Below are 24,490 nucleotides of genomic sequence, written 5' to 3'. Positions count from 1 at the left end.
CCCACTAACCACACGGGCCCCTGGCCAGTCACACAAATCCTAATGATGATCACGACTATCAACACAGACATCAACCCCACTGTGGCCTCATAGGAAATCAATTAACTTTGGTCGAGTTGCACCTACATCACGACCGCACTTGCACACACACCCCCGACTGGCAGTTTACGGGCTGAGGTGGCTTCAGCCAGCGAGCGGAGCCTGGTTGTGTCAGGCAGGAGGGGGGCGGAGGGGAGGGGGGTTAACCCTCCACCCCTGCAGTTTGGGATCAGAGCCCACGGCCGTTTGCCACACTCCTCACAGCTGGCTGACTGACACCAGCACGGAGGTGATCGACACAAAGGAGACGCACGGCGGCTCGGATATCAGAGCGACAAAATATTACACTGCTGAGCATCAGTTTGCACAAATGGACTTGACAGGAGCCAAACAACGGAGGGGGGGGGGTGGGGGTGGTCAAATGCTCAACTCGGTACCAAGACGACTTCTTACATAACTCAGGTAAAGTCGCAAATTTACTGTTTCAATAAGTGAAGACAACTCACAAACACTGTGTGGGAAAAAAAGGGAACACTTAAACAACACATCTTAGATCTCAATTAATGAAATATTACGGTTTAAAATATCAATATATAGTAGAGTGTGTGTTGAGAACAAAATAACATAAAAATGATCAATGTAAATCAAAATTATCATCCCAGATTGATTTCACACAGGTGTGATATACTTGGAGTTACAATGTCTTGTTTAAGTGTTCCCTTTATTTTTTTGAGCAGTGTATTTTCATTTTAGCTGCATTTTTTTCATCTTGTACAAAAGTTACTGTGCGTTCAAATATTTATATACATGTAACTATGTATCTGCGGTGTGCGGTGCCAACCAGCAGTTAGAAGTGATATCAAAGCTTCGGTGGGGGAGGTTTCTTTAGTTGTGGTCTAGTTTTGGCCCTGCGCTCCATTTAAAAGCTGTACAGCACAGTGGAAAAAACAAAGGTAAAAAGGAAACGCTTGACAAGAGAGGTAGGTGGGCTGAAAACAGGGGGGGTAGAAAGATACCAGTGAACCACTACTAAAGGTGAAAGAGAGAGGAAATCGCACAGGGCTGAGGAAGAAAGGAGCGACGAGGAATGAAACTAAACCTCCCAGAGGAGCTGCAAAAAAAGAAAAAAGGGAGCGGAGGAGAAGGGAGAGGAAAATTAACTGATATGTCGGTCGGTGGAGATGTAGAAAGGGGGGGGGGTTTAACAGCATGCAAAAAGAACGTGTTAACAAGGAGTTTCAGGGGGTCGCTCTCCTCAATTCAAAGCGGAGGGGAAAACCACAAATCCAGATCAGGATTTCTCACAGTTTGCATCAGACAAAGAGCGACACACATCCACCGGATGATACAGTCGACTTTAACTGGGACCACTTGTGACAGAAAATGTACTGAGAGGCCCCTTTGCTTAAAACCTAAAGTTAAAGCCTTGCATTGTGTTAAAGGCAGACACGTGCTCTCAGAGGTAACTCAGAGGAGGAGGCTGGATGTATAAGCCTGAATGTCTCACTGAAGATGAGTCATAGCTCATGCATGCACCCAGTTACCTCCCTGGATTCTCTGAGCCTGTGTCACACACACACACAGCCACTTCTCTCTCTCTCTCTCTCTCTCTCTGGTCAAACCGCTGCTCCTGGATCAGTTTGACGTGCCCTCGTACAAAACTTTTTCCTGTCAGTCAGTCAAATCCCCCCCTCTTTTTTCTCTGTATGCCTCAGTTAGTCTTTGTTGTCGTGTGTTCCCAGCTCCGGGGCTCCCAGTGTGTGTGGGTCTTGGTGGTCCGGTGTGGAATGTGGGGAGTGGGGGGGGGCAAGCCCACCTAAAAAAAAAAAAAGGGGGGTGGTGGGGGGGTGTTCAATTGTTCCCACACACAGCATCCACCCCCTACTGATCTGTCGCTCACTTGGCCATTTGGGGGGTGATCGGGCCAAAGCTAAAGGATGCAGAGGGATGGAAATACAAACGCTCGGTCGACACACACACGCGCACACACACACACACACACACACACACACACAACTATTGAGTCGGTGCGACGCTCGGAGAATACTAAACAAGTCTAAGAGGGAAACTTCACATTCCACAGTTGTTGAAGAACACGGCTCCTCAAACACAACAAGTAACAATCATTTCATCCACCACCACACAACCGACTCAGACAGTTTCAGTGATGTACTTGCACCGTCCATGCAGAGTCCACAGTCTTTCTTTTCCCCCTCCCCACAACTGCAATAAGCTGATTTGTTTTCAGACCAACGATAAGGCGGCTGTCGCTGGCAGAGCAGAACAGGACACCATGAAAGCCCCTGATCACAGAGCTGCCGTGCTGCGATCGCAGGAAGCTGATAAGAGCGGGCGAGATACAACAGAGCTGGCAGGCACGTGTGGCCGCCCGCCCGCCCCCCTCCCTTCCCCTCCCCTCGCTCCCTCCCTCCCTCATCTGGACCCATGCGGACACTGCAAGTCGCAGCCAGGAACCCCCCCCACCCACCCACACCCATCAGGTTCACAAGACCTCAACCTCATGATACCTAAAACTCAATTACACTGAAGGCTGGCCAAACAGTTACAGAGGATGTGTCACATATAAAGGGGCAGAGAGCAACAGGAACCATCACATTATCACCGCTTTTAACTGATCTCCATGGACACCGGCGGGGAGGAGGAGGAGGAGGAGGAGGAGGAGGAGGAGGAGCAGCTCCGACCAACACGCTCCCATTGTTAGCTGCTGATTAGCCTGTGGACAGTTTATGAATCATCATAGATGTTGGCTTCCAGGTCCTGGATGTTAAAGTCATTCACTAAACACTGCCGTTCATGTTATGGAGGAGCTGGGAGGCCTTGCCCCCATGCCCCCCCCCACACCCCTCACACCCTCATGTAACCTGATGGCAGACAAAACAAAAGATGAGGTCGGATGAGACAATTGTGTTTTATACCAGTTTAGATGCTACTGATTCTACCAGTGTAACAAAACACACACACACACACAACTTTCACTTCAATTTCAACAACACAACTTTCACTTCAATTTCAATAACATAACTTTCACATTTCAACACCTGTTTACAAAAAAGGTCAAAAAAGGCGAGTAAAGAGAAGCACTAGTAGCGTGGATTCAAACCAAGAAGCTTTAGACGTTTATCCCATCGCTCAAGAATGTTATCAGAGATTACTGTGCATGCTTTGGCTTTAATGCGGGATGTTTATTTAATCTCACCACACACACATCTTCAATATCCTCTTCAAATCAATCACTGACATTCATCTTTGCAAACCTTATTACTTTTGGGAGAAAATTACATTTTTATTTGAACTAAAACAACACCACTGCTATTCTCATGACTATTTACAACTTTAATTAGTTTTATAGTAACAATTCCTTTCCTCAACCCAGATTTACATTACTTTTCCACTGTTGAATATTATAACTACTCTACAGTAAAAACTTTAAATGAGTCATAGATATATTTATCAAAATCTGATCTCATACATTACTGCGATGACTCAACCTGGAGTGTGCGAGTGAACATGCACCTATAAGTGAGAGTGAGACAGTTTCTTGAATGACACACCCCTGTCTGTTGGTTCCCGCTGTACTGGCCCAGAAAACAGTTTCTGTGTAAAGCGTTGTTGCTCTCTTGAAGACAAATTTAAAAGAGAAAAAGAAGCTTTGAACATTGAACAAAGATTTAACCCACATTTACAAGTTTGTGACCCAAAAGTTCAATGGCTGTGTTTCTACGCAGTTGATTGGGTTTTATTTATCAAGGAGAAAAACTTGCTAACAACTATAGCCTACAATCCAGGGTTAGTTCATTCAGTCAATTGGAGTAGTAGACGCTAAAAAAGTACAACAGCTAAACTAAACAAAGTTCCCTTTTTCAATAAAAACTAAAAATTCTCACAAGCAAAATCTCAACTTAAAAAAAATAAATTCACATGTGAGCTCTTTGACCCCTCAGCGTACATAATGTGCCTTCTGAAAGATTCTCTTACATCATGTGGCCCGTTTACAAAGATAGATCTCAACATCTAGACTTCATATGACCCTCGAATGTCTACGGGTAACAGGAATAAAGAATACATCACTGTAAAAGAAACTGCTAAAGCATGACTCACTTCTAGCTACAACATAAACTGATTTTTATCTGCGTCCAAGTACTTGTTCTGATGCACAGCTTTCCAATAATAATCATATAAGTGCTGGACTTCTGACCTCACTGATTAACAGAGAGGTAACAAGAGTAAGGCACTGGCTATGAGATCTACACATTTCCCTCAGCAGCTCTCGTTCTCTGTGTGAGTATCTATTGCAGTTGTTTTAATTACTTTAAAGTAGACTTGATCGCAGAGGGCAGGATTCATGATAAGAAACGACAAGACTTGCAAACTGCCTCACGTAAAACAAAGAGGGCCGTTTCAGTTTTATGGGATTGACCTTGAGAGGCGAGTAAGACACTTGGCCGGTAGTTTATTAGTTAATTATTACAGGTGTTAAAATGCCAGGTCACAGAGCCACAAAGTAGAGCCAGTCAAATATTGGTGTTTGAGCTATAAATGCTCCGGCAGACTGTGTGTGCCCCAGTTCCCCTGCTCTTATCTTATCTGCTGAATGTCAGTGCAATAACACAACCTGTTATTTCCCAAACCATAATGATGCAGGGCATGCAGCCACCGGCTGAAGGGGGGGGGGGGGGCATTCACAATGTGAGACTGCAGAATGTCTCGAGCTCACCGAGAGGCCAACGCGCTGAGGTCATGCACGCTTCGAGTTTCAGTCATAATGCATTGAACTGATTATGAGCGAGGGATGTTCCTCGTGCTGAAGGGAGGGAAAACGACCCTCTTCTCTTTGATCTCTGCTATTGTCCCATACCTGAAGCATGACATCAAGCCGAACTGTCAGAGTAAACCAAAACAGATTTTTGCTTGAAGAGCTAGAAAACGGGAAGCGCAGCATCCCGCCCTGCAACGGAGCGGACTTTAACATGGCAGATACCAATCTGGGCAGAGTTAACTGCTCCGCTCTGAGAATGAGCTGGGAGGGCGCTTAGCAGATACCACTTCATACTTATCACACTATCAAATATACCATTAGGAAAAATAAACACGACCTACTATTAGCCGATAGCTTGAGAGAGTAAAACCACCATTTACATTCTGTATGATTGCTTACATTATTTATCTGTCATCATTAAGGCTGTGAACATAATTTATTTCCCATTTAAGCGAGGTATTCAACCACAGGCCCTCGACAAATCATCAGACAAGAAACTTCGAAACGAGGTCTTGAACTGCTTCCACGTGAGTGGTAAAAGATTGATACCATGGGATCAACAAGGAATTTACCAACTGAGCCTGCTGTTCCTCTACACCACTTAATTCTGTCTATGCTCAGGCAATCAGGGTTTCCATTTCAGTTTTACTGCATTAAAACATCTTTATTGAATCTCAAGTCTGGCTTCAGCTGAGCCCATCGGAAATTTGACTGGTAACAAACATTCTTATTTCTGTGCTGCCAACAATAACACAAGATGTTTGTGGTTATAAAAAGGCAACGTTAGGAATCTCAAGTCTCCAATAAGACTTATATTCAACCGATCTGATTTACGTTACATATATCAATGGAGGTAAACATGTCGCAAACTACTTCAGAGACAATTGGCAAAGATACTGTATAATTTTTAAAGTATGCCTACTCTGCCACATAGGCCTGCACATTTATGGTTAAAATACAAAATGGCACATAACGTTAGCAACACCGGGTTTTGGAAACTCTAAAATTACTGCGTATTTTGCATCATATACTGACAATTTCTACTGCAGATGTTATGAGAAAAACGACCTATTTTGATTCTCAATTGTTAAAACTCACACGGTGAGACAAATAATGAATGGTCTAACCTCTGCACAACCTCACATCCAGTTCAACTTAAACACAGACCGTGTTATGGTTGGGGGAGAATTAATGTTTAGAGTTTGACCTGTAGAAGTGAAGCTCTGACAAACATGACTGGGGTTCAATCAGACTGCACATCTGGAGCCATTTCTCCCCAGTAACATGCTACATCTGAAGAGCACGGGGCTTTTGTATCTGCTTTTTTTTTTGCTTTCTGGAGACCCCCGACACTCTTAAATGACAGTGGACCGTGTTGCTTTCTTTGCATCAATTATCTCAGTCTCTATCAATGACAAAGAGCTGCTCATTGGGGTCGGCCCTGCTTAAGGCCCCAGACGTACACCGGGAACCTATTGTAATGAAAAGGCACGTGTGTATACAACACAAACCTGCACAATAAAACAGCCTTCATTCACGTCCGTCTTTCAAAATCCAGAAACGCAAGACAATTAAATGCGACCCATGCAGACATGTTGGGGTACTCTCAATGACATTTAGCATCACAAAGACATACAGGCAGAAGACAAAAGGACCTATAGACTTGTGTGAAATGCAGGAAAAATAAGTTCTGGCCTCTCTGACAGTTACGCCCAACTTGAATTCTAATGAACTGTTATGGTCTCCAGAGAAAAGGAGCCGTCTGAACATCCTCTTACTATGCAAAGTAAACTCATAAAGGACATTGGTTCAATAAAGGGGACACATACAAATTGGTCACCCTTGTCAGGGGAAATAACACTGTGAACGCTTCATCAAAAAAAGAAACAGTTGGGGCCCCTGAAAAGTTTTAAATGAAAAAAATGCATGGACAAAAAGGTGACGTGGCTTTTATTTAATCGCCTGATAATTATCAAATCCAAAATGACTCAAAAGAGGGGAAAAATTAAGACACCAACATGACAGTAGCCATGACTGGATGACCTACTTCTACAAAAACAAAGACGTCATTCTGAAGCTATTGCAAAACTGGGCTGAATTTAGGGGTTCGAATGCATGTGTGCATATTCATTTTAACCACCATAAAAATGAAAAGGAAATGAGAGAAGGGAGGGATTTAAAGTATGCAGGACACAGTGGAATTTCAAACCCCAACCCCCTTCCCCTGCTCTCTCCTGGAGCCTTCACTGTAAAAGCCCCCCTACATAAGTTTCCATTACTGGGGTTTAACTCATGATTAGCTGAATTGATTTGCCTTCTCACCTCTGTTAACAAAGCAATTCCCCATTTACCGCCCAGCTGCCTGCATAGGTGTGTTACATCCTGCCTCGCAGACATAACTAAGAGCACAATGTCAGCTCGCACAGGATGAAATGGTAAGAAAAAAAAGAAAGAAAAACCCACAAAATCATGAGCCTTGTTCACAATGCACAGCTATGTTTACTGAATCACTGCAGGCTGCCTGCACTTCACAGCCATAGGAAGCCTGGAAATAAACACAGGCCTGGCTCTTTTCAGTGGGGAGCAGAGCCTGTGTGTTGATTATACCACTTTATTGTTATGAATTACCTACAACTATTTCCTAAATGAAGACTATATTTACCCACTGGAGTAGTGAATGGCTGCCAGACACACACACACACGCACCCACCCACACACACACACACACTGGCCTGATGAATTTATCTCCAAATGTTTCACTGACAAAAAAACAAAACATGTCTGTACAAATAACTGTTTCCATGTAGGTTTGACTGCAACACAAGATGTCCTTTCAGAAAACTGACAAAAACAGTGTGTTGTAGGGTCTTCTTTAGCCTACTTTTAAGAGTTGGTAGCCTACACCTACTGCAAAGAAAGGGGGCAAAAGAAACTTTATCATGGAAACATGTGGTTTTAAAGTGGTTTAAAGTTAGTTGTGACTCAGAGGAGCTGGCTCTATATTTTGCCCAAACCTGTGCACACTTTTATCTGACTCACCAACATGCTCATGCCTCATGCTAACTCTGCTAGCTGAGGAGCAGCAGGAGGAGGAGGAGGAGGACCACCGGGAGACTCCCCGAGAGTGGGGAGCCCCCAGCCCTGGCCCGGGGTTCAGATAACTACAGCCCCGGACCACCAGAGGTAAAAACAGAGCAGAAAGCATACACAGACAGACAGACAGACAGACAGACAGGTGTGTCTCACCGTAGGCTCCTTTGTTGGGCACGTCGTTGACGTTGAAGCCCTTGGAGCTGTACGCAGCGCGGACCTCGTTACAGTTATTCGTCTTCTGCTCCGCGGCCCCGGACACCGACAACACGACCAGCGTGCACAACACACACAGCAGCACCGACAGCGTCTTCATTGTGTGTCAGTTAAAAAAAAAAACTAATAAAAAAGTTACCAGCACGAAAAGCAACTAAAATAGCTCGGTAGCGTGTGTGTGACCGCTCAGGTGTGCGTAAACTAGGACAAAGTTTCACCGACTCCCACGCTGAGTTTCCTCATGGAGACGCGCTGGTTTCTTCAGCAGATACTTCATTCACCCTAAACCCTCCAAAACTCCCGACAGAGCCACAGACGAAGAAAAAAAAAAACACACCGGCAGAAACACCGAAAAACACTCTCGACACGATGGAAAAAGTCGTCCGCTTAAAAAGCCTGGGTATACGTGTCGAGTCCCGGACTCAGCCGAAAAAACACGAAGAAGCGACAGAACAACTTTAAAACATGTAGAAAACTTTTTCAACTGCAGGTCTGAGATTCACAGCTTCGACGGCAGGGATAAACCACGGAGCAGGGCAGGCGATAGGAAAGTTGTTTTTCTCCTTTTTCTTCTTGTCTTTTTCCAGACTTGAGGAGCTGGTTTCTGTGGGACAGGACGCCGGACTGTGTGCTGGTCCTACTGGGCTCCAGAAGCGAGCAGAAAAGCCCTGGTGGACACCCAGGAATGAGTGCAAGTTCCGGGGACAAAGACCTGGAAAACAGCAACACCAGGGGTGGAGCATGGAGCAGGGACTTCAAACCCTGGATCTGTCTGCAGCGTCTAGACGAGTGGAAACCAGGCCTGAAAATCGGGACTGGAGCTTAAGGGTGGAGCTATGCTGTGGCATAACATGAGGGCTTATTATTACTGCTCCACATGATGTAAAGAAAAGAAACATCAAATAACCAAAAGTGCTCAAATCACAAATCTCTTTTATTGCAGACCCCTATTTGACCTGAGCTCTTATCTGTGTTACAGTCGGAGTAGAGATAATGGCAGAGATAAAAACCCTTTGAAGTAAACAGACATCCCTCATGATGCTCTCACTGTCCTAATGTAAAATAAGATAATTCATTACTGATGATAAAGGGACCCCTGGCAGCTACCCTGTGCACCATTACGGGCCCCTAAACCCCATGTTGGCTAGTTGGTTTTATAACCAAAGTGTAGTCCATGGAGGGGGGAAATAAAAATAAACGGCAAGTCCATGTTACATAATGATTTATTTCAAAAATAGTTTTGTAAATTCTTTTATTGCATGACAGCGCTTTACACAAGGAGAAAGCACATGACACCGGAGACATTTCTTATCCAAATGTGTTTTTTCTGTTCAGCCGTTATAATCCAATGCATCTTGGTTTGTTTAAAAGCCATGGATTAAAACCTGGCTAGTGTTACAGTAACCATGGAGTCAAAATTACAGGCCTGTTCCTTACACAAACACAGGTCAGCCTGTGTCCCGTTAGCAGCCGGGCAGTGGTGTTTTTAATATGCAGCTGCCTGTCATATAGAGCGCCCAGTGTTGTAAACTACAGTAAACAGTCGGCTGGAAGTGTGGTGCAGCAGTATAACTAGGTAGTGATGACAACAGTGACGAGGAAATGTTTAAAACTTTCAAAATTCTCAGAGGTGGATGTTTGAAAATGACTGGGAAACAGATTTTTCCCACAAACACGTTGTGTGTTTCTTGCTGTTGTGGTGGCAAGTTGAAATGATGCACCGAAATCTGCCAAAATGTTTTTGTCTAACACATCATAGCTTGTGTTAAAGCATTGGAGATAAACACTTGAGTTCCAAGGAGGAAAGACTGTGACAAGTCTCTTCATCATTAAACAACTTGTTGAACTCTGAGGCTGAATCATTTTTAGATTGTTTGCTTTGTGAGAATCTACATATGTGTCCTGAATTTTTGAATGTTCCTACATTTGGAAATACTTTATGCAAATATCATATGTTCGACAGACACTTGCTGTAATATCCAACATATCCTCATCTGTCCTCAGCTTGCTATGAATATCTCTGCTCTTATTTCTTTGAAATTTGGTCCCAGGCTTTTGTTTTTCTATTCTCAGGCACAGTTTGTTTTATCTGCCTTCATGTTGCTTTCTGCCCCTGACCCTTGTCCTCACCACAGCCTGTTGCTTCTTGCAACACTGGGGGAAAGAAAAGCAATTTCAGTTTAGTTTTCACTGATAAGATAAATCGGTGAAATCAATAAAGTAAAAAAAAAAAAAAAAAAGCAAAGGCTTTCTAAACCATAACCATAACATATAGTTACATATCATTCATAATAACAATTCTAAACCAAAAAGAGACGTTTTTCCAATTAAGTCTTAAATGTGGCATATTGTGAATACTTACATTCAGTCTGATATACAGATCCCTTCATAATAATAATAAAAAAGGCATAATAAGACTTTTTACCCCCTGTGTTTAAACATGCCTGGACTTGTGGGGTGCTTCTGTGTGTATGTGTGTGTGCGCAAGTCCATTGGTTTTGGGAGGGCGTGTGGGGTAGCTGGGGGTCGGGGGTGGTGGGGGTAGCACTCAGCAAAATGACATTCCTCCTTTTGTGTCCACATTCCTCAGGCGGCTCCATTCACTCCGTGTGACTGCGGCTGCTGCAGGGGAAGCCGGGGTTTTGCTGAGGAGCAGGAGGAGGATGCTGGAGCTGTGTGCATGGGAGAGCGTGGGCCCGGCGCTGCTCTCAATAGGCCAACAAAAGGTAAGAAAATGGTCCAGTGCCATGGTAATTAGACATGAATGAGCTTTGAACGACATGACATGTCTCAGGCTTTTCTCTCCGGCAGAGGAATTTCAACATCCAGCTTGGTAAAAATTGGACTGGACTGTGGAGCCCAAACGCACTCAAGCACCTGGATTATATTGTTATTTTAATTTATATGCACTGTTTGATGACCCCTCAGGCTTGTAAAGGTACCCAAGCCCAAACATCTTTGTGTGGCCATGAAATAGTGATGAAATACATATTCATAAGGAGTCAATCACTCAGGCAGAAAATGCAACAATTCCTGATGGTCAGCTATTCTCACTGTTCCTGCTGACTAACATCAAAATGACCTTTCACTCTCATAATAATGCGTGCTGTTTCAACATTGCCCCAATATTACCCTAAGAAAACATGTGAACTCTGCATTTCAATAGGCCTGTTTGCCCTTTCTCCAGCTCCGCATTAGCATTCAGAGTATTACCCCCCACCCCACCCTGGGTTAGCTGCTGCTCTCTCTGCAGCAGCGTTTGCTCATCTCCTAATAATCAGCCTCTCTTTTCCATCTTAAAAGCTGCAATCCAGTTCAGGAGAGAAAAGCACAGCTGGATAACAATGGCGTTTTTATCTGGATCTGGGGAGCAGAGGGTGCGTGGGTGTGAAAAGTTACAGCAGAGCGCCGGCACACAGAAACAGGATTTTTGAAGTGTGTTTGCGGTGACAGGCGTGTTATGTGAGGAGCTGTGAGTGATTGACCTTGTTAAGAAAGTAGACAGGCGAAACACAAACAATTAGGACTAATGAACCTCGTTTCATTGTTGGGCTGTGGATCAGTGTCTGTTACCTGGTTGAGGTGACTCTGGGGGTAAACTAATGGAGTTCAGTGTTAGGAAACCCCACAGTGAGGGGCAGAGAGGTTCATCATCCCCTGGGAGTGAGAAATATGGATCCAGAGAAAAACACACATGCTGCTTTGTGGATTCTGAGAAATGCAAGCACAGTCCAGAGACACATAAATTATAAGATTCATGAGGGGCTTTGAAGTGGATCAGAGGGTGAGGAGCACATGAAGTAGCATATACGTATATACATGCAACATTATGTGTCCTATTCATAACCTCTATGGCAAACCATCCGTTTTCTCTTTGTTATTGCTCTCCACCATGAATACCTAAATATTTAATGTCCACGATGCTCCAGAAATTATTTCATCTGTCATTTTTTCCCCCCTGATATATAAAAACGTCTTTGGAGCCACCTGGTTGTAGCATTAAGAGAGATGTGGTGAACAGGCGGAAAACACGTAGCAACAGTTTTACAGATTTATTAATGAAATATGTAGTACACCTCGGGACTGGAATGGCTTTTGACCACTGACTGCATATAAAGATGGACGACGTAACAGCTCCTCTAAAGTGAGACCCAAATACCTCCATCATCCCCAGTGGTTGGCTCCAGTATAGGTCATAAACTATACTAGCAGATGGACCAACCAAAATTTGATTGTTTGATTTTAATTTGTTATCCAGCTTTGTGATGCTGTAAAACAGGGATTTAATGATGGAATTGACATAATTGTCTGGGCAGTAAAAACTGTGGCTCCACTACTTTATCCCTGGACAAGATGGCAGTGCTTATCTGGAATATTTTGGTTGCATTTGTGCACAGTGTGTGGAAGTGGAGATGTGTTATCCATCTTTATATACAATCATTGATTTCTACGTGAGAACTCTCCATCCTTACTTACTGATGTGTTATCTTGGTTGATATTATTGTATGACACAGTCCTGTGAGAAGAAAACAACAGAATACATAGGACAACAATAGACTGTAAGAAGCTCCTAGTGGAGCAACATGTAAACAGGAAGTGGGACAGGACCTGACCTGTGCAAATTACTACAACAATAGATTACATGTAGGAGAGAGCAGCAGAGAAAGCATGAAGCATGAGTCAAAAGAATTTTTTCACTAGAGAAAAAGCAGAAGTCAAACTCTACTGTGGTCTACTTGTGGTCTACTGTGGCTGCTGTTGGTAAACACACAACAATGGAGTCGCTCCCTGACTGCTGAAAGCTGCAGAGTGTAGAAGTGTTTGCTCGTCTATTGTGAGGAACTGACACCAAAACATTTACTGGTGATGAGTTAGATCAGAGGCTGCACTGGTCCAGCTCTGATTCAACAATAATCAAAGTCTGTTTACAGTTGTCGGGTTGTTTGCTAAAGCTGTAACTAAGGCAACTGTCAATCAAATCCGATGAAGCACACCCACACAGTCCTGCTGAAGCAGATCATCTTCTTCTAGTTAGTAGGTAAGGATGTTATTAAGCTGCTTATTTAGTCAAAAATATCTCATGTGAAAGAGTTCTGATGTCACACCATAATTTCACAGGGTTTATACGTTGAGAGGAGTTCGGTGAGTGCAGTTGATACAGGTAGAAAAATGTTACGACTTGGTTAAATACACTTTCTGAGAAAAAAGAGGAAATAATGATTTTTCAAAATGACTTAAAAGTATTAATATTGTTAATATTCACATGTACAGACACATCACCACAGAACGGTAAAACATGTTTAATTTATTTTACATTGTACTTCCCCCGTCAACATTCAGTTTAATCTCGCATGCTGCTTTGTTTTGATGGAGCTCCTCTCCTGGCTCTGGATGATGGGTCACAGCCGACCTCTCTCCAACTAATAACATTAGTTAGGGCTGCATTCTGTTTATGTGTTTCGGTGTCAGGACCCCGGTGCTCGACAGGCTGGTCCACAGACATGACTCTTGCTGGCACACATATATGGAACAGAGCCACCGTCACTGTTATTGGTTACGGCTGCCGCGCTTCACCTGATATGACAAGTCAAATAGTCTGGAGTGAGTACAGTCAACACTCACAGCTGTGAAGTCAGCTGGGTGGCGGCAGCACACACATTTCCAGCTTTTAATTAGTGTCTTTCCACACATCCATCACTTGTCCTCCCGTCTCAGCAACACCGAGCGTGGATCCACTTTTCACCACATTTCCCCTTGGAAACCAAACAAAGTGAAACAAACAATAAAAAAACTCTGACTCCTGGTTTTAACAAAACATCCAAGGAGAAATAATTCAATACAAAGGGAACAATTTTAGAATGTATTAGCCCAATGCGATCCAACATAACAAATCAATTTACACGTTATCTTACACATATTTGGAGTTCACATTACTCCTCGCTTTACCCACAGTGCTACAGAAAAAGCTAGAAATGCAGCGACGTTCCACAGTCCAGCCAACTATTCAGTCCACTAACCACATTTTCTTGTGAAATATGTTAATATTGTAAATCAACATATTTTTGTAAACATGGCACCAACACAGAGAAACAAACATCTGTACAGTTATCGGGCTGATGTGGAGACTCTGTTGATAGCCCTTGAGTCTCTGATTGATCATTGGGCTGTTACTGTTTACAAAATCATCAGCATTACGAAATAAAGCAAACACTGGTGGTGGAGGGGATCGGTCTGAAATAACTTGGCTATCACTAGGACACAAACAATGACAGAGCAAGGAGGACTTGTGTGGCAAGAGAACATTTGCAGGTATAGAGCATCTTTAAATGAAGGCTTCACCTCAGCACTCAGGGATAAGGGGTTCACTAAAACAAGCAACCGGCTGAAGTCCATTTCTCCACCTCCTCCTCCTCCTCCTGGTTCCTGCAGGGCAGTAACTTGTTGCAGACTCAGACTGGGAACATTTTAAAAGGGTCATTTGTGTGTGTATGTGTGTGTGTTTTCCAAGTGGCCCCTCAGTTGCAGGACTGGGACAAAGCTGACTAAAGATGGGGGTCAGTATGAGAGCACAAAGAGGAGGTGAGGCCGAAGGACACAGAAGTTGTAACAACCATAGTGGGAGTAGACCAGAGGACAGGTTTCTTATTTACACAGTGGGTTTGTCTGGTGTGCTTTAACAGGTTTGTTGAGAACATCCGGTGATTTTTTCATAAAACAAAAAAAGTTTTTGCTGAAACAGATAAAGAGAAACGTGGAGTTCTTGTTGTTCATGCTTCCTTTGATGACACGCTCAAATTTACATCAGGAGCCAGAACTTTACAAAAGTTTGTTTTTCATGTTCCACAGAGTTTGTATTGAATCCTAAGGTAAAGAGGTGATGGGGGAGTGTGAGCACGAGTGCACTGGTCAGTGACGACAAGGCAGGAGAAGAGCAAACGTCACAGGGAGCGTCAGCACCAGGTGGCTCCTCCAGAGGGGAGCTGCAGGTGAGGAGACGCCTCCGACGCTGGCCGTGGCCAGCCGAGGGGTCAGCAGCTGCTCCTGGAAGGTGAAGTCGTCCATGGCCAGGTTATCAGCGAGGTCTGAGAGGGAGAGACGGAGACGGAGATGGAGACGGAGGAGATGGACGGGAGATAGAGGGAGGAGGCGAGGAATGAAAAATATGAGAGAAGCAGGAAGAGGGATGGAGACAATTAGAACAAACACTGTCGCAAAAGCTGAAAAACACGTGTGGTATGTCTGTCCTCCTTTTGCATGATGTCTTACACAGCTGTAAAAACAGTGTTACATCGGCAGAACAAGAAAATCCAAGCTCCACATGTAACCAGATGTCACATGTTATTGTTGCAGACACATGCTAAACCACACGGACGTATATTTAAAGTGAGTGTTGAAATGTGTATTCAAGTGGAAACACAATAAGCTGGAAACACAAAAATAAACATAAAAACCACAGAAGCTGTGTGAGATCACTTCTAAAAATCTGTAACAACCAACACATCTGATCGATGTGTGTCATCTTCGGGAGAATATAAGTTCTGAAAGTTGTTTACTGAAGTCTATAAAATGTACCTGTTGTGTGTTTAAATCATAGACTGTATATAAAAGAGGTTTAAATCCCTGAATTATGAAGCTCCGAGCAGGATGGGGACAACTATAACTTCATGTTTGTTTTGTATTTTACAAGCATTGGCTTTGTTTTGTTTTTGCCTGATACAAAGTTCTGCTATTCTGCATATTTAAGGAATACTTGGACAGAGCTAAACAAGGAGATACAGCTGTACCATTGTTGTGTCTGTGCATTAATGATGGAGCCTGAAACAGGAGCCGCTTAGCTTAGTTTAGCCGAGCATAAAGACGGCAGCAGAGAGAAACAGCCCAACTCTCTCCAGGGTTTAAAAATACACACACCAACAACTAATGCACATGTGTTTACTAGTTTCTTTGTGTGAACAATAATCTAAAAATAGCAAGTTATTGGTTCATGAGGAATTACCGTATGTGCCGCAAATATTTCATGGTTAGTTAGTTTTAGTTTATTTCTGACATGTTAAAAGAAATAAGAAATAATACAGTAATGGACAGACATAACAAATAAATACTTTACAAAGACAACACATGGAAAAAAAAAGAAAATAGGCCTAATTAAATTTTTCACATCCAAAAGGATATGAGTAAGCAGGATAAACTGGAAAAATCAATTTTGATGTTTTTTTTATTTGGAATATAATGATCTTATTTGTGAGATTATTAAGTGCTGGTTGGAACTTTTGACAGAGCTAAGATAGCATGCTAAGCTAGGCTAATCATCCGCCAGACATGATCCTCCCTTTTACTGTAACTCAAGAAAAGGAAAAACTGTTTTCCCAAAATACTGAACTATAATAAACATACATTTTCTCATTCTTTCTTCCATATATTATATTTTTCCATCTCCAAAAGAAACATTCAGAAAACAAGCTAGCAACTTAGAACAACAACAAAAACCAGCCCAAACCACAACAACAACATCTCCATGTCCCTGGGATCTGATAAAAGGGTTAAACCTCCGAGCCTCACACATGACTGAGTCCTCTCTCCATACGCGGAGATGTGTCCCGCGGCAGCACTGTCAGGAGACATTAATTCAATTCCTCCCACATGCGGCTATATTTACTTTTGTGGATAGCACTTTTGTTTTCACTGTGTCGTTAATCACACACAGTCTTGTGTGTCCGTGGTCTGAGGTTCTCCGGGACTGTGTGAAAATAGTCAAATGACTTCAGTGTCGGTGTGGAGAGAGTTACACTGCTGTGGGCTCGTGCTCTATAGTGATACCGTCCACTGCCACCAGGCCGGCGTCACCCTCAACTTTAATCTCTTTCACAACAGTAGTATAGATGCCCTCGAGCGGGGCCGTAGACTATGGTTAGACTGGGGAACTCCCAGGTGTCAGGGTGTTTTACTATGTGGATTTGAGGCAGAGGTTTGGTTGAATAAGGGCCCAGAAAGCTTTAGTTGAACAAAAGAAAGTTTAGCAGAGTGAAAAAAACTTTTAGCTTTCCTCCTTCCTCTCCATCTGCTGTGTACGCTGCAGTGATTTCATGGTCACCTGCTGCTCTGCTCTGCTCTTACTTACTTGTCTTACTGCTCTGCATCCACAGCTGTTCTCCTACTGACGCTGAGCAGAGCTCCCCCTCCATCTGTGTGTGTGTGTGTGTGTGTGTCATATTCTGTGCTGCTTTGTCTGACAGAGAGTTGTGAAGGAGACTGAAATAAGACGGTTGAGTTATGAGGGCGGGCAGGAGGATATCAGTAATAAAGCAGCTCTATGCTGAGGAACGCCGACTATGAGCTGAGCTGTCCCCTGTCAGCCAGATGCAGAACACCTCTCCAGACACACACACACACACACATAAGAGCACACACCAGTGCATTTCTGACATACCTCTCCTTCACACAGTCTCGGGGGCTGTACACATGTACACTAACTTTCTCTTTCTCAAACAGACACACGCACGCACGCACACACACACGCAAACAAACACTCGTGCACAGGCACACTGTCACATCTGTGTTCCTAAAATAACAGATATCTCCAAATTCAATTAGCCGTCCTGTCTGATGTGTGCACTGTCCTCCCTGGTGGGAGTGATCCAGTGGGAGGAAGTGGTTGATGTGAGCCACTGTGTGATCAGAGGGAGCAGTCAGGGGTCCGACTGCAGCTTCGGCCTGCTTTCCTTGAGTAGAAACACAGAGGACGGGGCCCTTCCTCCCGGGTCCCTGGTGCCCACAGCTGCCAGGCACCATGTTAAACAGAGGAAGGAGGCAAATAAATAAACCTCCAAAGCCCCTAACTGCATCTCCTACGAATTTCTTTGCAGTTACGACATGGTTTGAACGGTGGCCAGGGGACAATTAACTTTTTTCTCCCCCTGTGTCCTCTGACATGGCAGTGGGCTGACATTCTTTGGGCTCTGAAAGAGCGATTTGTCACTGTCGACAGCAGCGCACTGTACTGCCGAGCCAATTAAGCTCAAGGTGCAATTCGATACAGCTTTTATATACACTGTGGATAAGAGGGAGGGTGGGGGATGGGAGGTTGGGGGGGGGGCATGAGCGTCTGCATTTGTGTGTTTGTGTGCGGATGATTGAGTTGGGTGTGTGCGCGCCTGTCCCTGTGTGTGTGTTTGTAAAAAAAAAAAAAAGCGAGAGACAAAGTGGGAGAGCATTGTGTTAGTGTGCTTTACAGCGGCAATAATGTGAGTGAAAAAAAAAAAAAAGAAGTATCAGGCTGTGAAAAAAATCCCTGAAACCAGAGGGAGGGGGGGTCTTTCTTGCAAGTTTAAACACTTTGACATGAGCAGCACCACAGAGGGGCCTTGTTCTGCTGCCTTTAAAAACAACCCAATGGGGACTGAACACTATGCAAACTTAGATCCCCTACACTCCCACTCAGAGCTGGGACTAATAATATCCTGGTATAATTAGTGATGAACACCTGTGCCTGTGTGTGTGGAGGAAAGTACAGACGGAGAGAGAGAGAGAGAGTGAGAGGAAAACACGGACAGACGTAATCCAGATTCACCCTCTTCTTCTTATTCCTCTCTCCTTTTCGGAGGCCTTTCAGGGGGGCGGGCCGGGACAGTGGACAGGCAGGAACAATTAGGCAAATAGATGGATAACTCCTGGCTATAAATAGAGCCACAATCCTGACTGTGATTAATGTGAGCAGTGTGGGCCCTTGTGGCTTTCAGCGGAGCCGAGCCCTCCTCCCGCTCATCCATTCAGACCTTCCATTTTGAGACGATCACTCCTCAGAGGACGCCACCTTGCTAACGTAGCCCCGCTAGCTTTATTGTGGCCTTATGAGCTCGAGTTACGACCCAGGGGAGAGGTCAACAGTCCACCCATTGATTGGTTACACTGAGGGGTCTGAGCCCAGAGAGAGCAGGCAGGGCTGTCACATGCGAGTCAACAGCCGGGGATGCATTCACGCTTTGACTTCAACATGTCCTCGGGAGCACGGTCAAATAAATCCAGACGCGTTTTCATGGGGAACGGATGTTTGGATCCACCCCTTACAGGTCAAACAGTGGCTGGAGAATATGTGTATGTATATATGTATGTGTGTGTGTGTGTGTGTGTATGAGCAGAAGAGAAGAGGGAAAGAGGGAGCAGGGTTGTGTTTTCAGCAGTGCTCGGTGCCTGAGGCTCGTCATTTACAGCTGGCAGTTGTCACAACAAGCAAACTATGCAGAAAAAATGCAACAGTGGGTGGAAAGCCACATTTTCCAGCACACCACAACTACAGGTGATGATTACATGATACAGAAAATCACAGGAAACGGTCCATTTGTGCTGTCATGTATTTTCAGTAAACATTTCTTAAAGGCAGCTGAATTGCCTTCAGGAGAGTGTGCACCTCAGTAGCCAGTCGACACATTATTATAACCCCTCTGGCGAGTGTGTACCTTCATGGTCCAGTACAGTTTATTCAGTACATGTGTGCTATGCACAAAGGTCTTTTTTTGGTCAAATAAGTATGTGGAATGTTAAGTCTCCAAACACAGGTGCTCCTTATGAAACGGGAGAGATGGTTTAGATTGCTGCTACATTGGCAGACGATGTGTGCACATAACACACTTAAGCTGGTCAAATTTGATCTAGGTTTTCAAGATTCAACAGCTTAAAAGATATTATGGTTTCCGAGGTAAAGCAAATATTTTATCACTCGTATCATCTCCACGGAGCAAACTATTCACCTGAATATTAAACTCAGCAAATTTAGAAATGATGGGTGTGCAAGTGTGTGAGTGCAATCCTGTGTCAGGAGCCGCCCTTGCAGCTGCACAGAAGACAATGGTTCTGTAAAAACATGATAGGAGCTGCTGGATTGATTGGCTCTTATCTTGTAAAGGGTCACAGATAAGGAGCCGGGCTGTGATTATTGGCCTGTTGGTCGCATTCTGTAACTGTAGCGACTTGGCCCGGGACGCTGCCGATCGAGAGCTGTGGAAGGAACTGAGCAGTGGAGCAGTGCGGGATGCTTCTGTCCATGGGCTGGCGGGAATGTGACCGTCTGCCTCCACACCCACAGACTGACCACAGGGGCGCTCGGAGAGGCTGGGAATGTCGGGCCAAGACAAACGGGACGCCCAGAGGAGGCCCTGCCCCGGGCCTTAGCAACAGCACCGCTCTCTGAGCCGCTCTGGCCTCCCAACCTCCACAACACTCACTGTTATTCTAGGCTAAGGGACCCTCCCACACGGAGGGCAAGAGAGTAAGACAGGAAGACGTGATGCCAAAGACGACTGAGGCCGTAAACAGAGTTGATGGAGCTCTGAAAAGCTTAAAGGGAGAAGTACAGAAGTGATAAAAGGGAGGGAGCAGACAGGATGAAGGTTAGAAAAACACAAAACAGAGCAAGAAAAAAAAAGGGCAGACAGACGAATGGGTGAGTCCAAATATGAAAACCTAAAAGACCAAACCTGGACATGAATATGAGGCTTTGCTCTGATAAGAGAGACAGAATACACCCAGCCAACCCTCCCACACACTTTCTAAACTGTAGCTTTATGGGACAAATGCAAGTCAACACCTATTAATTAACATGGTCAGTGAAGGGAGGTTGTGTCAGCGAGGGGATGACCAGCATGCTGCACCCACTGCCCTCTCCCCGTGCTGTTCAAATTGAATTTACTGCAATGTACAGTATTTATAGTCTCCAGTTAATATGAGCGCAGAAAGGAGAAAGAGAAGGAGCTTGAACAGAAATAAAAGCTGGAAACAGAGACATAAATTTTCACCGTGAATTCCTCACAGCGCCGGCGCTGTGAGGGTGGAAAGTGTGTGCGCGAGTAAGAGAGGTATAAACCATAACAAATCAAACGTACAAAGAGTTGATTCTGTGCTGAGGGCAAGGGGCTGGTTCAGGGTGTGGGGAGCTCTGCTGCGTACAGAGGAGGCCTGTGAACTTCTGCAGCTCGGAGGTTGCTGCTGACGGAGGGTCAGAGGGTGGCGGGGAGCGCCATGTAAGGGGTTTTTCTGAGGAGATTGCACAATGGCGGTTCTTATCAGGGTGAGAGAGAGAGGCAGGGGCGGTCGTGCACGGAGCAAAGCTGATGACCGGTGGGTCAATGTTTGAGTTTGGCCTGGGGGACATCCTGGTCCTGGCCAGAGACCCCTCTGAGGGAAACATTCCTCGGATACTATCTTTATCTCCTAATAATGAGGGAAGCTGACATCCCACACACATGTGTTTACATTCTCCTCCTGGTGTCCTGCAGTCGGTCCAGTAAAGGAAATGTAGCTGGCAGATTGAGACGCGTGTTTGTTGTGCAAATGTCTGTGCCAACAAACAGGCAGAAGTCTCCCTGCATTCCTGTCATAGACAGGCAAGAGTGGAAGTACAGCCAAGAGTGACAATTTGGCTGGTTTGGAGAGAGAGAGAGAGAGAGAGAGAGAGAGAGAGAGAGAGAGAGAGAGAGAGAGAGAGAGAGAGAGAGCGAGCTCCTGTTGAGCACTTTCACTATCTATCTCAGGCCTTTTTAGTGGTTGGCCTGCGGTTTCCTCCAGCAGCTCAGACTCTATCGACAGCAGGGCTCCTGCTACGTTCGCTGCATTGTTGAGCTCCTTTCAAGAATGGGTTGGAAAAACAGCAGGCGAAGAGGGAGAGGGAGGCGGACAGAGAGAGAATTTAGGAGGCGCAGGTGAGCGTAGAGGGTTAACATGTAAAATGCGAGCCACTCAACTCCTCAACCAGGCTTTTAAGACATTCCCACAAAATGGCTGCTGTGTGTCAGTGCGGCGGCCAGCAGCGGAGCAGCAGGCCTCGAGAATGGTCCCGCTGTGTGCAGAGTGTTTGTGGACTGTGGCTGAGCTGATGGACACGACCCAGGAACGGGCCTGGAATCAATTTAGTGCGTCCAAAAAGTGCCTGTGAATGTAAATAAAGCTCCTGAGCAAACAAACGCTTTTCCGAGAGGCACACACAAACACAGAAAATGCATAGGCCTACAAAATGAATCAAACGCCCGTGGCCCCCCCCACACACACACACACGATGAGAACTCAGTCGGCTCTGTGCGCTTGTATCCACAGAAATTAAAACCAGGGCTCTTCTTCCCGCCTTCTGGCTAATCTTAAGGGTTTTATCCCTGGATTGATTTGAGAAAGCTCCATGGCGGAAGACCAACAAGGGTCCAATAAGAGGGTAACTTCATCCCCCTGCTCCTCTCCTCCCTCTTTCCCATCTTCCCCTCCACTGCCACCACATTCAGCCCCAGAGCTGGCGACACACACACACACACACACACACACACACACACAGCGCCCTGTGGCCGGCTCCAGCAAGAACAAGAGTGAGAGAGACTGCAGCTCCTACCAGCCAAGCCTGTTTACACAGATGGTGGCAAGCAAGCTTCATTATTTTTGTGAGGGGCGTGGTGGAGGTGGGGAAGGAGGAGGATTGGCTGAATTTACAGAGGTTGTTTATAAGCTGGAGGAGGGATGGAGGCAGAGAACATTGGGTCAGATCACGTCCAGCCAGTTTCACTTTATCGGCCTTTTCCGCCACCCGACCGTTCAACACCTCCTCTACCCCACGGTCGTTACGAGTTCATCAATTCAAAGAACTTCTCCACATATATTATCCATTGTGGAAAACACTCTGAGTTCACCATTAATCATCTAAAGCATAAACAGATTTCACTTGGCTAAAGAATGATTAGAGTGTCAGGATGAGAGCAGGGTTTTTTCCAAATTTCTTTTGGAGTGATGATTTGGATTTTCAGTCGCCTCACACTGAGCAACAACATCTGCTCTTTTATCTGTATTTCTCTGGAAAGAAAAAAATATAATTATGCTGTTTCATAGCAAAAACAAAGTGATTACACAAATCAATATATGTTATCACAAGAAAAGCCTTTCAGTGTTGGAGATATTTAAAAGAGTTTTGATTGTGCTTTGAGATTTCAGTTGGCATTAAATAAAAGGCAGAGAGCTGCTTTGAACTCAACTCTAATGTCAGCAATGCTAACATGATCAACAACAATAATATGCTGATGTGTCATGCTTACCATGTATATGTTCACCATCTTACTTTATATAATAATATAATGTTTGCTAATAGTCATTATCTGCTCTTAATCTCTATCAAACTCTATTATTTATTTTATTTGTAATATTACCCACCCCTGTTTGACATTTGGTTTATTACTTGTAATTTTTCTGGAAAATAAACCCACTGCAGGAGTAATATGGATTATCTTATTTGATCTTAATTACCACTAAAGGGTGACCGAACATCTTCCAGGAATCATGACTGTCAATATTAAATCCAATAAATTATGTCATGATAAACCTCCTGACATTTATCGTCTCCTTTTTTGGAGGAGTCCTGAGCTTCTCTGCCAAAAATAAAATGTCTTGAACATTCAGGTCAAGCCCCAAGTTAACACAGCTATGACTGTTTGACAGAGGACCAAGTCATGTGACTCAGATCTGGGTCTCTGATAGCAGCGCAGCAGATTTGTAAGTGTTTCGCATGATGAATAGACAGGCTTTGATAGATGATGTCCCGGTGGAGGGGCGGACCCTTAAAAAAAACGTGCTATCCTGCCTGCGTGTTGCTGCGCCTCGCTATCGTCTCCGGCTTCTCTCCATAGAAGACTCAGACCAGGTGGGCACCCAGATTCCCCCTCCGTCTCAACACCTGCACTCATCCTCCTCACACATCTGCAGCGTCTGAGCCCGTCTCCGTCTGTCTCACGCTATAACGCACTGTGGCACGCAGGCCCCCTCTTCCTGGCAACCACATGTGGACGACTCCTCCAGCGGGTGAACGTTCACGAGCCGGGCGGCTCAGATGATCTCCTCTATGAAACTCCACGGAGCTGAAACGAGGAGGAAACGGCAAAACATGCGAGGCGGACGTATACCCAGAGCTGCCAGAGCTAATGTCAACAGTGTCTGGATTATGGCTACTTTGATGAAGACATGTGGCGAACACCGCTGTGGAGGACCGGCGCCGTGTGACTCACCTATCAGGTGCCGAGGGTCAGGGGTCACAGCTGCAGTTAATTAACATACCAGCTCCTCGTACTGGCAGCACGTACGGCCGTTAATTCCACCCACATAGAGAGTAAAGAATGTTTAGGTTTCCCAGTGTATCAACCTTTAGACTTATCAAAGGTGTTTTTGTGTCTTTCTGTTCTTTCCCCGCATTCTTTCATCACCTCCTTCTTTCTTTTACTCGCTCCTTTGTTCCAGCCACAAAATTTGTAGCAGACCTGAAAGGTGAGCTCAGCCCAGCCTCTCATCATAAGCTGCATGTTTCACATTACAGGAATATTTCTACTTTGTATTTTCTGCTAACCCCTGGCGATG

The 24,490-nt window shown here is 44.8% G+C and overlaps 2 protein-coding genes across 2 annotated transcripts in view; both read right to left on the bottom strand.

Moving 5' to 3' along the window:
• gpc4 (glypican 4) overlaps window positions 1-8,791 on the bottom strand; it is a 30,733-nt gene extending 21,942 nt beyond the window's left edge. The window contains exon 1 of the mRNA XM_085788462.1: window positions 8,063-8,791. Within this exon, the coding sequence (XP_085644588.1) occupies window positions 8,063-8,222 (160 nt within the window). The 5' untranslated portion in view covers window positions 8,223-8,791. The remainder of the gene's footprint in view (window positions 1-8,062) is intronic.
• A 5,089-nt stretch (window positions 8,792-13,880) lies between these two features.
• Window positions 13,881-24,490, bottom strand: part of gpc3 (glypican 3) — a 110,783-nt gene continuing 100,173 nt past the window's right edge. Inside the window, exon 8 of the mRNA XM_085788461.1 lies at window positions 13,881-15,204. Within this exon, the coding sequence (XP_085644587.1) occupies window positions 15,029-15,204 (176 nt within the window). The 3' untranslated portion in view covers window positions 13,881-15,028. The remainder of the gene's footprint in view (window positions 15,205-24,490) is intronic.

Source organism: Trachurus japonicus, chromosome 10 (assembly GCF_045865225.1).
Source record: "Trachurus japonicus isolate A0001 chromosome 10, Traja_1.0".
NCBI lineage: Eukaryota > Metazoa > Chordata > Actinopteri > Carangiformes > Carangidae > Trachurus > Trachurus japonicus.
Note: the sequence above shows the minus strand (reverse complement) of the source record. Positions and strands in the feature narration are given on the sequence as shown.